At 42.0% G+C, this 15,481-nt stretch overlaps 2 protein-coding genes across 2 annotated transcripts; both read left to right on the top strand.

Annotated features, from left to right (window-relative positions):
- The first annotated feature begins 249 nt into the window (after nt 1–249).
- Nucleotides 250–3,262, top strand: fbxo45 (F-box protein 45). Its single transcript, XM_084033541.1, has 3 exons — nt 250–734; nt 1,545–1,901; nt 2,081–3,262. The coding sequence occupies exons 1-3, from the start codon at nt 408–410 to the stop codon at nt 2,264–2,266; spliced, it is 870 nt and encodes a 289-aa protein (XP_083889667.1). The 5' UTR covers nt 250–407; the 3' UTR covers nt 2,267–3,262.
- A 4,372-nt stretch (nt 3,263–7,634) lies between these two features.
- nrros (negative regulator of reactive oxygen species) lies at nt 7,635–13,741 on the top strand. Its single transcript, XM_084034081.1, has 3 exons — nt 7,635–7,981; nt 9,112–9,226; nt 10,135–13,741. Exons 2-3 carry the CDS (start codon nt 9,125–9,127, stop codon nt 12,085–12,087), a joined length of 2,055 nt encoding a protein of 684 aa, XP_083890207.1. The 5' UTR covers nt 7,635–7,981; nt 9,112–9,124; the 3' UTR covers nt 12,088–13,741.
- The last annotated feature ends 1,740 nt before the right edge of the window (nt 13,742–15,481 follow it).

Below are 15,481 nucleotides of genomic sequence, written 5' to 3'. Positions count from 1 at the left end.
TTGCAATTCTCCGTGAGCTCATTATTAATGTTTACTCTACGGTCCTTGCAGATGATAAAATATATTAGATTTTTGCAAGGACCTCCCTTTATCTGAAATTTCATAAATGCTGGATTTGTGCGATTTTTCTGAACATATAATGTAAGCAATACTTCTACGCATTAATCTCCGTGTTTGTTTATCAGGTAATACAATAAGTGTGTTTTTCTCTTCCAGGACCTTGACGCATCGTTTCCATTCAGCCATTGAACTGGGAAGACCAGGGTCCATACTGTTGTGGATTTAGTGCGACCTATATGTGATTCTATGGGTAAAATGTTGCTATTTAACGTATATTAGGGATCATTCTACGGCAGAAGGTGAAACTATTCGCTCGACTGGTGTCGTCGGTAAACAGCAGGGGTATAATGTCTGGAGCGGCCGGTGGGGGAGGAGGCTCCTCCTGTCAGGGCGCAGCAGCGGCAGCCAGTTGCAGCTCCGCCGGCTCTCCCTACGCTGCTGCAGCCGGAGGAGGCGCAGGGGTGGCCGGGAGGTTACCAGCCCGTGTCCTGGAACATATTTTCTCCTATTTGGAGCTCTCCGACTTGATTCGGTGCGCATTGGTCTGCTGGCACTGGAACAATATCCTGGCGGATGAGAACAGCGAGGTGTGGCGCAGCCTCTGCGGCCGGTCTCTGAGCGATGAAGCTCTGCGTTCTGACATACTGTGCAACCTGCCCACCTACAGGGGAAAAGTAGGTCTACCAATATACCGCTGTAGTGAGAACCGTGATTCATGACGAACTCCATTGAAAAATCTGCCTGTTTTGTGCTACCTTCACTCTGCGAACACATTCACGTAACGTGACTGCTAATCTGGTTAATTGGTCTTCAGGATATGACCATGTAGTTTATTTAATGAATACGAAGTGGCGTACAAAACAAATGAGCACGTTTTCTGAAAACCAGAACTAAACTAAATTGGTAGATTCTTATATGGGGTTTGGTGTAATACTTACATCATTTAAATCATGTGTTTTGTGGTCATTAGCTCACCTTAGGTCATTGAGCCATATTTTATTACAGGGTCTAATGAAGATGTTATTGTTGTTGTGTATTTTTGCAAAACTGCACACCATGTGCAAAGAAATAATGGACCACGTGAAAGCTTAATCTTAAGTGCTGTCTCAGGAGAATGCATTCAGGAAAATCAATGTCATAAAAGTATTCTGGATTTTTCAGGGGCCCCTATTGAACTTTCCCAAGGAACATTGGAGGGTCCTAGACATCATTTTGAGAAGCATTAATCCAGCTGTAGATAGAAAGTCAGCCTTTCATTGTAAAGCATTGACTTTATTATTATGACTTTTCATCTAAGATTCTAATAGCAGCTATAATAATTTACTCATAAAACTAAGTGTAAAAGACCTTACAGAAGTACTGAACCCTGATTGTCCAAGATGGTTGAAAAATAACGAACAAAACATGAGAAGGCTTTAGCAACAGGATCTTTCATCAATGCCTGTTCACTATATCAGTCGTCCTTGTCTAAATGTTCTCTCCAGCTCAAGGCCTTTCAACACGCTCTGAGCTCCCACGACTGCTCCCGCAATGTTTACGTGAAGAAGAACGGCTTCACCCTGCACCGCAACCCTATTGCTCAGAGCACGGACGGCGCACGTGCCAAGATTGGCTTTTCGGAAGGGAGGCACGCCTGGGAGATCTGGTGGGAAGGCCCTCTCGGCACCGTGGCAGTGATAGGCCTCGCCACCAAGCGGGCGTCCATGCAGTGCCAGGGCTACGTGGCCCTGCTGGGCAGTGACGACCAGAGCTGGGGCTGGAACCTGGTCGACAACAACCTTCTTCATAATGGGGAGGTCAATGGAAATTTCCCCCAGTGTAACAACGCACCAAAATATCAGGTAGGAGCTGGAGCCACGTCTGCATGTTTTTTGTGCCCTCATCAGATTTTAGATCATGCAAGAAAGAATGTGTGGAATGAATTGTGCAATCAGTTACGTGAAGTGTTGTCCTTTTTAAAGATCTTTATTACTTGGTAGTTTATTGTAACCTAACAATGTGTAATTGTGTTTGTCCACAGATTGGGGAGAGAATACGAGTGATTCTAGACATGGATGACAAGACATTAGCCTTCGAGAGGGGTTTTGAGTTTCTTGGAATAGCGTTTCGTGGACTGCCCAAAGCCTGCCTGTTCCCGGCCGTCTCTGCAGTGTACGGCAACACTGAAGTCACCATGGTGTACCTGGGGAAACCCCTGGATGGCTAGACGCAAACTCACCTCACCATTAAAAGCAACAGGCCACTGGCAAGTGCAGGACTTTTTCTGTCAACAGACTGCCGACTCTGTTTTGTTGCACCGTTTCAAAAGGTTTTGGAGTCCAAGGAGTCATGTTCCTTCCAGGCAGAATAACTATTCACATACACAAAAAGAACTGTTGGCATTCCTACTACAGCTCGACATGCAGAGTCTTTTTTTTTCTGGACTGGACAAACTACAGGGAGAAGGACCGCGTGAGAGCTGTCATCAATGTGCTTCTGTATCAGCGTGGAAACGTCCACTTTTACAGTTGAGCTGCTGGACTGTTTTATTTACAGGACAGCACAACGTTATTTAATGTGGTTCGAACATTTACTTGAGAGTTTATGTCTGCTTTAATGAGGCCAAAACTATTCTTAACCGTGGCAAATACTTTAAGGCATCATTTTAACAAGTGGAACAGTAGTTGTCATCAATGGCTATCTATTGTATGGAAACAGCTCCTCGTGGATTAGCGCAGTTTAACTTTAATGGATGACTGGATTATAATAATTATATGCCAAAATCAAATGTGACCTGATGTTACATGTTTTTACTTTCAGCAAACATTGGGGACATGCGGACCAACTATCATGCATGTGCATGGATGCTGGCATAGAGACTGTAACATCCAACTTTTGAATATACCTACCCAGTGATGGTGGCAACTATAGCTGTATCATGTTAATGTATGTCCTTTTTAATGTGCTACCGTAGTATTACACACTATTTATTTCTTGGTTTTATCTATGGTACTATACTGTATTGTAATAAGGCCTGAAAATAAAGTCTACATGGTGCCACTCTTAGAATAAAGATGTTTGATGTCTGCTTAGGCACGGCTGTTCTATTAGACTCCCTGCTTCCAGCCCATGTTATATTGACTAGCCACACTATTTATATTTTTGGAGGCTATAAACACAAGGCTGCAGGATTGACTTGTTTAAATAAAACCTCTGGATAATATGAACGCAGGTTTAGATGATGCATATTGTTGCCGTCCAATGAAAAACCACGTATGTCTCCTGAATTTGGAATTTATTAACTGTTTCTAAAGCTGGAAACGGGGCAGTTCAGGATGTCCAGTACATGGTTTTCTCAAGACAGCTATGTATTCCTATTGTAGGTAATTGCTCTGTATACAGTAAAGAAAGCAGAAAACACATTATCCAATGTACAAGACCAACCATACATCATCGGGACGGTTTGCTAATGTGGTATAAGTGAATTGCACAATAACATAAGCAGCTCACTCTATTCACCAAGCAGAGTGACACGACCAGCATATCAAGTCAAGACTGAATATTCCGCTCTGACTGGGTTTAATTGCATTCATTTACTATATGTGGATCAGCGATATGCCAAAATATATATAACAGAAGTGTATAAATGGAAACGTATTACTGTTATGGCTCGAACTATCATCCATCTATCACATTTATCATCATGAGGTTGACATATTTAGATGACTGATTTGTATACGGACGTGTCCATAGCGTCCAATACTTTGGTCTATGACCAAATGCTTTAAAAAACAAATGGCATTCCCATGAGCCCCAGCTGTACCGTTCCCCGCTAATTACAAACGTTAGCATGCTAACAAACAAACAAAATGGCAAATATGGTAAACACTGGTTTCCTGCTAAACATCAGCATGTTAGCATGCTATTAGCCCTTAGCTCAAGTACATGGCTCATAGTCATGTTTATCTAGAGTAAATTACAAAGAGAAATACAGTCACATTGAATACCAACGGGTAATATTTAATAGTTTTCACCAATCAGCACATTTATGAGTTTTCAAGGCATCATAAGAGGCCTGAATGCCTTTACTGCTGCTGGAGTATCATACACAACTGTAAAATCACAGGAAAATGCTCCCAAAAGGATATGCCAAAAATAGATGATCTGCATGAGCATAGCAACAGTAGTGTTGCCCTCGGCAACACTACCTGAAAGATTACGTCAGGATATTTCCTTTTCAATGTTGGGCCTAAAAATAACCTGAATCAACGCCTCCTCAAAAACGGAAACCCTGGCATTAATGGCAAACACTTACAGCTGAGCTAAATTGAGAATAAAGATTTACTGTGACTCAATGTACCGTTCATTCAGATGAATTCACTTTCATGTGGTAGGCTATAGAACGTTTGAAAGATCTGTTCGGCAAAAAAATCCATAGGTACATGAGAGAAGAAGCAGTTTCTTTTGAAATTAACTAGATCAGCGTGACTCATAATTGTGGATTAACAGAGAAAAATGCAACACGCCACCCACAGAAGCTCAGCCTTAATCAACAGGAAACAGAAGGGTAAAACGCTGGACACACTGTCCTGCTGTGGTGAGAACCCAGAGGATTACCACTTCAGTAAATGAATTAATATCATATATGAATATGCTGGCGATGCTCAGAGCTTGCCTGACTATCTACCAATGTCCGTCCCTCCATCCTTGCTTGTTTAAACTTCCTGTCCGTCACTCACTAAACCTGCTTTTCTTTTCACTGTGTTTCTCACTGTCTATCTGCATACCTGTCTTACAATGTGTATGTATAGGTGAGCACAACAGATGATGATACATTACAACACCTTAGATGGGTGTAATCTAGAATTACTCATCTGTTCTATAACTATGATCCATGGGCTCTGCATGTTTAAAAATATGCAATATATCCTGTTTCCACAAGAGAGCGGTAATCCTCTTGTGCATGTTAATGCAGCTAGCCTTACACCAGACGATTCTGCCCATGTGTAGTATGAAGTATCAGCGTGGAGGTTCTCCAGCTTACTTTACATTGTGAATTAAACTTCTCATTTAAATTCCTTTACATTTACCTGCAGCAGTTGAGTGAATTATTTTAAGTATATGTTAAATATTATTATATATTGCTTACTGGTGGTTTACTATAGTCAAGAAAATGTAAACCCGGGACACTGAGAATACTCAGTATTGTAGTTTTTATCCTCATGTTATATTTATTTACTACCGAGGTGTGAGCTGCACACATCCCCATGGGACTTTACACCCCCAACTGCCAAATCACTTCCTCAGCTCTTTAAAATAGAACGCACATTTGCTCTCTGTACCGTGTCTTAATTTGTCCTGAAACAGACAAATAACAGGGATTCCACACTCGCTTTCCATCTGTCTGCTTAAAATTAAAAAAAAGTAACAGTGCATGCTGAGTTACAACTGAAAGTGGTCATGCTGATTTATACAGATATGTATCTAAATGTGAAGTTACACCACTAAAGGTTACCTTCCTGCTGTAGCACATCTGAAATATACGGCATTGTATCTCCACTGTAAAGGTGTTTTTGTGTTTAAAAAGTCAGCGATCAACCAGAGGTGTATGGTGGGGGATTTATAGTAATCAAACTGCTAAATTAATTTTAAAATTCAATCATGTCTGCAGGGTTGGTGAGAATTAGAGGTACCTTCAAGTGTCTCTCACCAAAACTCATTGTGTGTATCATTAGGTCCAACATGTTGCTTTTTCTTTTACAAAACACATTTAAGGACCTTTTTTTTCTTCTTAATTAAATGTTTGTAACCTGCATTGATTACATTCATGTTTACTTATTCGCAGGAATCTTCCCTGCAACTTCTGGTGCAACGCAACCTTTCTTGACATGTAACCACCACCGGTATCAGTAAACCCCTGGCAGGACTGCAAGTCTGTCTGCACCCTGTTCTCAAATCTTTTCTTCTCTTTGATTTGATCCAATGAGCATTTTTCCATTGAAGAAATTGATTAAAAAAATGTACACTTTTTCATCGACTTCACCATTTAATTTTTAACTGGTTTTGAAAGTCTTTGCAACATAACCATTTGTACACCATTTACTGTTTATGCTGCGGTGCACTACAAGCTAACATACAGTAGGCCTACGAGCTAGCAGCCCGTATCATGAGCAGCATTAAATAAAAATAAATAGCACTAATTTCTGTTTGCTTTATCGAAATACAATAATACACAACAACTACAAAGTATGTATTTTCGTCAGGTCGTTGTAGGCTACCTGCTAACGGTACGAGCTAGCAGCCAGTGAAAATATCAATCAAGGTTACAGAAAACCGATGCTCCGTAGCACTACTAGAGGTCAAAGAAATATCACTGGGAACCTTTATAGGTGCTAAATTATAAATTAAGAGCATTACTATCGAGCAAACAACTATTTGCTACCCATCGATTTACGTCACTCTCCCTCTGTGTGTGTTGTAATCCCAGCTTCTCTGTGCTTTGTTTACGTAGCCAGTCGGGCCACACATTAATGGAAGTGCACGTGAGAGCCTGTTTGTGTGTCTGGCTAGCTTATCGCCATCACTCTACACTGCGCTCACACGAGTAGCACCCACCTTATGGTGACCCCCTCAGGTAAACACCGTTAGCTCTGACAGCACTGTTGACATTGTTTGCACGGTATGCACCATTAGCTGCTAGCTGCCGGCTCAGCCATGTTGAGAGCTGTGGCGAGGCAATCCCTTGATCATAGATAATGCTCTGATTTTGGTATAGCAACTTAAAGACAATTCTCTTTTGACAGATGAAGGACATGCAACAGGGGTCCCTCCCCAGACCCAAACCATGGTCACTATGGTTCATGTGGCACGTTAAATCCTATACCCTGCAGCTCTTGTGGGCCCACCCTCAACCTCATGTTTGCACACAACAGCTAAATTTAACTGTAACATGTTTGAATTTTTAAACTTTGTATAAGCAGTTGACAGGCTTTTACCTATAAAGTGTTAAAATCGTCCCACAACCAAGTCAATTTAGAAAGAAATCCTGTAGCCACACAAACTTCACACCAGAGTCAGAAATGAGAGCTGGAGATGTCTTGTATGAAAACGGGAAGGAATCACTAACAAATCACCTCTCCAAGGACGGCACCATGACTTCCTGGTTTCCAATTCCCTATTCTCTCACCCAACGGTGACGACTAAGGAGAAACAAGTCAACAGCCGCATTTAAGCAACTGACAAAAGAGTGACAAAAAGACGAAAGAGAGCTGGTGTGTATTTGGACATCACGAAACACATGCAGTGTTGAGGGAAGGCACTTTGTTACTGAAGCTAGCCATGTTGCAAAATATAGGCATTGAAAATGGAAAACATTATGCACTTCACAGACTTGAGTGTGTCTGCTTTGGCATGTTTTGTAATGGCTGTTGCTGTGACAGGCCAAATAGCAGGCAGGAAGGGTGTGTGAGTAGAGTGGTTTCCTCTCTTGTAGGTTGGCTGATCAGAGCAAGTCGAGGGTGTGAAGGGTGTGTTCTCGTTAGGTTTCTGCGGTTGCAGTTGTGCTGTCAACCCTAGTTGCCTGCACAACCTAATAATTGTCGTGGCGTTTGCGTACTGGAAAAAGAAAATAACAACAAATCTGCCCTCCTCCCCCCCCGACTTCTGCTGTGCTAGTTGAAAGCTGTTGAGCCTGCACTCGCCTTCCTGTGGCCCCGGTCTTGAGAACCTCTTTCTGATTGCAGTTCATCCATGTGACTTTGGTTTCCGTTGCTCGCCTGCTTCCGCGAATAGTAAAAAAGAGGCATCGGCACTTCAGTCAGAGCGGATCAAGGCAGCTGAACCTCACACACGCGAGAAGACACACTGCAGCGGCGAGGCAGCCTGCGATATGGTCAGGGCATCAACCGTCAGTGGCTTGGGAAATCCACACCTAACCACCAGCGTGAGTAAACACATGTGCATCGATCTAGTACTGGACTATAGAGTATGCTAAGAGAAGCATGCTTTGTCTAAAATTTTAAATTTGAATTTGAACGGTTTTGTCTTGGGTGTATTTGAACAAGATATCGTATTGATCACCTGCTTTTGCGCGAAGTAAAAATCCTGCTAATGCTAAAGAGTCATGTTACGGGAAAATGTCAGCATAAAACAATATTATATACTTATTTGTGTTGCATAATGAGTCTTTATTCATTTTTATTAAATTGCTTGGTATTGCATTTGAGTAAAGTCCCCTGCACCATGGCACCACTGCTACAAGTTTGAAAAAATCAAATGGCACATTCAAGTCTCATGAGTCATCTCAATGTAAAAGTGCACATTTTTAATTTCGGTTTATACATGTAAATTTAATACATCGCACATTTTATCATTATTCTAATGAATGCAACTGTATGCGATATTATGTCACAGTTAAACACTGTGGTTTTCTCCCCAACTGGCTGTATCACGGCCACTATCAAAAAAGGTAGTGGTATTCTCCAAAAATCTTTTCTTCTGTGCGCGTCTCTCTCCAGAACGCAGTTTATAGTTTAGAGACTGAGTAGTGTTATTGCCAGTGTTTTAAAAATGTTATCATAGAAAACAAACACAGTTAAATAACACCACCACCTAAAACCACATACTTCATAAGTCTGCTAAAATAAAGAATTATAAATTCAGTAGTTTGAATTAAAATAAAAAATAAAAAACTCTGTTCTTAGAAAAAAAGTATAGAGAAGACATCGACTCATGTATTATTTAACGCCTACTTATGTTACTGTGTAGGCTCAACCAGACACAGAGAATGATAATGTAAATGATATGCACATGTGACTCCTCCGCCATAACGTGTTTAACGTGTTTCCATATTTATAACGAGCATTTAAGGTTTGGATACAACAGGTGAAATGATGTAAATAAACGTTTTGGGGGGTGAACGCAGGCTATGTCATGACACCACTAATTAAGAACTACGGTTTTTAATAACTAAGAGTAATGCTAATGCAGGTCTTCATGGACGGCTGTACCGTAATCCCAACCAACTATTGTCCGTGTTGCTCAATCAGCATCCTCTCTCACCTTTGTCAACAGTGAGGATGTTAAAATGCCAGTCCACAAGCTCACTCCCATCCTGCTCTGCTTGTTGCACATGTGGAGAATCCCGACGCCGGTCTCAAGTCATCCACAACACAGCCAATGCCAGCTGGTAAAATGTCTCTTTTTTTACTCTGCTCGACTGTTCAATCCCAAACATTCCCTGAGATCCCAGGAACATAAGTCTGATATATGTTTTTACGAAAACATTGCTCTTAGAATCGGGTTTTGTGAAGAAAAGTGTATACAAAAGTCAGATGTACCACTTTGATAAACACAGATAGAAGATAAAGATAACCTTTTTTATTTCTTATGTCATCATTACAACACTCCGCTCTGATGTTGCATTCTGTGCCTATCAGATGTTGTGTAAACATGATAAGTGACACTAAAAATGTTTATCAGAACATCCTGCAGGAAATGACATATTTTGAGGGGGCATTTTGTGTGCTCTCAAATTACCCACTTTGCCTCATCAGGAAGACAAATTGAGTGATTCATTAACTTATTTACCTAGTTGGTAATTCCGCTGTATTCAATGTTGGAATTATTAGTCATTTTCACACGAAAACTATCGACTTTACTCATCCTGTCATCTGTCATTTAACAACTTCACATTTACAACAGTACTAAATCCTGGTCTATATGACAGGTCAAGCACAGAAGTGAGGTTGACAACAACTCGTGCTCAGTGGGTTGAGTATGTGACGCAGACTGTATCTCAATCCATCAGTTGTTGATTTATTAAGTGGTGGACCAACCGACTGACTGCTTGTGGCTAGAAACTAAGAAAATACAGCCCATGATAAAATTGCGATGTTAGATAAAGTGCTAGAGAGGTTAAAAAAATCCATCCAAAAAGGAAGCTTGTTGATAAAAACCCACAAAAACAGCGAATTCTGTATTGTGATTTTGGTTCCTGAACCTTGCATCATTTCCGAAAAGTCCAATTATTTCACTCCTGCTAAGAGACATTCAATACTCAAACTTAAAAGGTATGTACTCTTCTGTTCTCTGCAGATACAACGAACGGCTCTCTGCAACAATGGCGAGCTCTCCTCTGTCCCGATAGGACTACCAGACAACTTAGAGGAGCTTCAGCTCAACTACAACCTCCTTCAAACACTACAGGATGACTCCCTCCTCCGTTACCCCTCATTAAACACGCTGAGCTTAGCTTGTAATAATTTGGAAAAGATAGAACCAAACACTTTTCAAGGCTCAAAGTTGTTAGAGAGCCTCAATTTAGCAAATAACAATCTCCAAATTGGCTACCAGGCAACCAGCCATGCATTAAAGAATCTACCCAGGCTTAGGGCTCTGGATCTCTCAGAGAATCACCTTGAAGATGAGATGGTGGCCACGCTACTCCAAAACCTCACATCCCTGGAGTACCTCAATCTTTCTGGAAACCTATTGCAGAGACTGGATGAGACCTCGTTCAGGGATCTCCACCAACTCAAAGAACTTGACCTCCAGAGGAACATCATGTTCGAACTTGATAATGCCTTTGACGGCAACCCCAAGCTCCAGAGGCTAAACTTGGCCTTCAACGATCTGCTTTGTCTGACAGACTTCCACATGACCGAGCTGGTGGTCCTCAACGTCAGCCACAACTTTATCGAGTGGTTCAGCTCCAGACAGGACCTCAGTGACACTTTCCAGCTAGAAACACTCGATCTGTCAGATAACAAACTGCTCTTCTTTCCCTTCTTGCCCAACCACAGCCGCTTGCGGAATCTGTACCTCTCCCACAACAGGGTTAGCTTTTACGAACACCTGGGAGACAACAGCACGTTCCCGAACGCGACGACGACTGTGGAGTTCTACAATATGAAGAATCTCACTGGCAACGTGACGGCTCAGCTGTGGGACGAGGGTCTCCACGGAGACTTCTCCTCTCTGGAGATTTTGGATCTAAGAGCAAACCAGGTGGAGTACTTTCCTGAAGGATTCATCCAGAAAATGCCTGTGCTGTCTAGACTTCAAATGTGCACAAACTGTCTGGAAACCTTGAACCTAACGTCGGAACAGTTCTCTGGCAGCTTGTACGAGCTGGACGTTAGCAACAACAGGCTGTACCAGGTCGTAGCAGATGGAGGCACACTGAGCGCTCTTGGAAATCTGACGTATCTTAACCTCAGTTTGAATGTACTTGAGAGGTTACCTTCAAGATTATTTTCCTCATTGCCAAGCCTCAGGTCAGTGGATCTCAGTTATAACAACATTGACATTTGCCTTCCCGAGGAAGCGGTCACCAGTGAAGACACTAGCACAGCCTGCGCCGATTGGAAAGACATTCAATCCCTGAGGCAGCTTCATCTTAAGGGATGCAACCTTAAAAGAATCCCAACATCTGCATTCACTGGGTTGTCTCTAACTCACTTGGACCTCTCCGACAACCCTGGACTTGTTATCCAGCAATCAATACAAAGTCTCAGCAGAACATTACAGCATCTAGGTTTAGCAAACACTCACATGCTAGACTTTGACTTCTCCCATTTCCAAACTCTTAAGTCTTTAAACATTTCAAGAAACCTTCTCGGCCATGTTCCCCCTTCACTTCTAAATCTCGATCTGAAAATGCTGGATTTGAGGGACAACAGACTGTCCACCATTCCCTCTAATCAGGCCAACACATTAGCCTCCAAATTGCACACCGTTTTCCTCACAGGAAATCCGTTCAACTGCTGCCAAACTGAATGGTTTGGGATATTTCAAACGACAAAGACAATGAATATGTTCGGAGCATCAGACATCGAATGTGAAGATCTCATCCAAATGACACACACAGTGGAAAACTTTGAGTCATTTTTTTGTTTGGAGGGGGAGTCTAAACTCTGGTACATTCTGCTCTTTGTACCCTTCTGTCTTTTTTTTGTGGGCATCTTGATTATTTTCCTCCTCACCTTCAAGCCTAAAATTCTAAAAAAGTCAATCAAGAAGAAGTGTTTGAAGCCTACATCTTACTGATACTTTATACTCCTTGAACAAAACATGTTTGTACAGTATATGAAGGAGAAATATAACTGAATGTATGTTGGCATTAAAGTCAATTAATTGTAAAATGGCCTACAATAATGAAGGAACAATTGTTTAAGATGTATTCAAGCTGTGTTGAAACACCATTCTGAACCGGACCGTACGCATGCTACCCTGATGTCAAAATGTGACTGTGTATGTGTGTGTGTGTGTGTGTGTGTGTGTGCGAACATATGCAGAAGTAGTGTGATGCAAGCTGTTGCTATAAGCATCAGAGGAAACATGAAATTTCCTGTTTTGCTAAGATGTGCAGGAACTGCCCCGTTCAGTATGACAAAGAGGAGGGGTATGAGGTTTCCTTCCCATCAGGGAGAAACAGATGCACCATCGGCATGAAATTCCAGTGTCGGTGCAAAAATAACACAAATACCGTTGTTCTGCCATTGTGCAATGTGCGTTGTTGCTCAGAGGTGGGGGAGGCTGGTAGATCAGTGCGGAGCAGTGCACAGTGCCGGAGGCCTAACCAGAAAGTAACCAGAATACCACTGTGGTGATGCTCAGGGTCATGGTGGTTGGAACATAAAAAGAGAAACCAGAGCGAAGCTGTGTCAACACCAAGAAACACCATCGTTTTAACATATCTTTTATGGCAAAGTCATCGGAGTCAAAACTGTGTTTGTTCATCTGCAGAGCAGGCAGGACTGGTAAGGATGCACATGGGTTCACCTCAGGGTAACTGCTCACTACAGATACAGAAACAGCGCTGGGACATGAAGCTTTCCGTTTGAGTATCTTTAACCAGAAAGAAGTTTCATTGCCAATCGTCCATATTGACTGGCAACATGAAACGAGCGTGAGTCTACGTTGAAGTGAAAGTACCAGCAACTACTGTGCTGAGGTGTGCAAAGAGTTTCTATAAGGAGCACGTTAACAGCAGGCGATGTAAAATAAAGATGTCTGGATAATTTAATGGAAGCCAAATTTGACCTGGAGTGATAAAATGCTGCTACTGTTCTAACTGAACTTAAGAGTCTGATCACATTGGGAAAGATTTGCCGTCACGAAAAATCAGCATTTGCGGAAGGCACGTTGCCTCCGGTCACAGATTGTTGACCAAGAGGATTTTTATTTGATTACTCAGCTGAATTAGGTCAGAAGTTAGAAGGCAATGATAAAGAACGAAACAAAACGGTCTTCTTCATTTACATAGTGACAACATTTCACAAGATAGACCGTGACCAGGTTACTTTTGGACAATAGGTTTTCTCCAACACGCCTGCTGACCTACAGGTGGGCAAAAAGTTTCTTCCTTCAGAAGTCAATTATATGAAATGGGTTCGAGGACATTCACACAAACCTGCAGCCAAACATTCTAGTTAACTTAACGGGGTGTAAAAAAGCAATAGATTGATTTGATGTGACCTCATACAAACTATACCCGCACCAACAACTAACTTAGGCCTACCGTTTTCTTTGCCTCACTCGACCTAAGGCATTTTGCTGCCTAAACCTAACTTTATTTTGAAGAAACACATGCCGTCCCTGACACGTCCACAGCGCACGCTAGCTTAGGAGCACTGCCCAAGCAGGCTGGGGTATTTTATGAATTGGGGTGAGAATGCGTTGACACAGTGAATCTGCCAAACACACATCGATGCAGCTGTGGTTACGGGGTCCGTCACTTGAAGTGATTTTCCAAAGATACAAAATACTCAAAGCGGCTGAGCGAAAACAGTGTCATGGTTGCAGTTTCTCAAGAATAAATGCAAACGTGAATGGAGAAGTGAAATTTGAGCTTAAGTGGCCAAATGAGATTCTTCTGCACTCTGACTGTTAACCATGGTACAGCTCGCTAAAACTATGGATAATCCAGTGACATCATTTCTGGATCCATGATACCAGAAGAGAGTGAACGTGGAAATGTCAACCAATGCTAGTGTTGATTCTTCTTCTTTGATCTGCACAAAAGGTATGCATGTACAGTGGTGTGAAAAAGTATTTGCCCCCTTCCTGCTTTCTTCTTTTTTTGCATGTTTGTCACACTTAAATGTTTCAGATCATCAAACACATTTTAATATAAGGCAAGGACAACACAATTAAACACAAAATGCAGTTTTTAAATGAAGTTTTCTTTTATTAAAGGGGAAAAAAAATCCAAATGTACATTGCCCTATGTGAAAAAGTATTTGCCCCCTAAACCCAATAACTGGTTTGGCCACCCTTAGCAGCAGCAACAGCCATCAAGCATTTGCGATAACTTGCAATGAGTCTTTGACAGCGCTGTGGAGGAATTTTGGCCCACTCCTCTTTGCACAGTCGTTGTAATTCAACCTTATTGGAGGGTTTTCGAGCATGAACCGCCTTTTTGAGGTCATGCCACAGCATCTCAATAGGATTCAGGTCAGGACTTTGACTAGGCCACTCCAAAGTCTTAATTTTGTTCTTCTTTAGCCATTCAGAGGTGGACTTGCTGGTGTGTTTTGGATCAGTATCCTGCTGCAGAACCCAAGTTCGCTTCAGCTTGAGGTCGCGAACAGATGGACAGACATTCTCCTTCAGGATTTGTTGGTAGACAGCAGAATTCATGGCTCCATTTATCACAGCAAGTCTTCCAGGCCCTGAAGCAGCAAAACAGCCCCATACACTACCACCACCATATTTTACTGTTGGTATGATGTTCTTTTTCTGAAAAGCTGCGTTACTTTTACGCCAGATGTATTGGGACACACACCTTCCATAAAGTTCAACTTTTGTCTCGTCAGTCCACAAAGTATTCTCCCAAAAGTGTTGGGGATCATCAAGATGTTTCCTGGCAAACATTAGACGAGCTTTAATATTTTTTTGGCTCAGCAGTGGTTTCCGTCTTGGAACTCGGCCATGTAGGCCATTTTTGCCCAGTGTCTTTCTTATGGTAGAGTCATGAACATTGACCTTAATTGATGCAAGTGAGGCCTGCAGTTCTTTTGATGTTGTTCTGGGGTCTTTTGTCACCTCTTGGATGAGTCGTCGCTGCACTCTTGGCGTCATTTTGGTCGGCCGGCCACTCCTGGGAAGGCTCATCACGGTGTCATGTATTCGCCATTTGTGGATTATGGCTCTCACTGTGGTTCTCTTGAGTCTCAAAGCTTTAGAAATGGCTTTATAACCTTTTCCAGACTGATAGATCTCAATTGCTTTCTTTCTCATTTGTTCCTGAATTTCTTTGGTTTTCACCATGATGTCTTGCTTTTGAGGAGCTTCACTTTGTCAGGCAGGTCCAATTTAAGTGAATTCTTGATTGGGAACTGGTGTGGCAGTAATCAGGCCTGGGGGTGGCTAGAGAAATTGAACCTTGAAGTGATAAATCTTAGTTAAGTTATGTTTTAACTGGAGGGGCAAATACTTT

Source organism: Eutrigla gurnardus (genome assembly GCF_963514095.1).
Source record: "Eutrigla gurnardus genome assembly, chromosome: 18".
Lineage (NCBI taxonomy): Eukaryota > Metazoa > Chordata > Actinopteri > Perciformes > Triglidae > Eutrigla > Eutrigla gurnardus.
The sequence above is the reverse complement of the archived record's forward strand: the minus strand, read 5'-3'. Positions and strand labels throughout refer to the sequence as shown.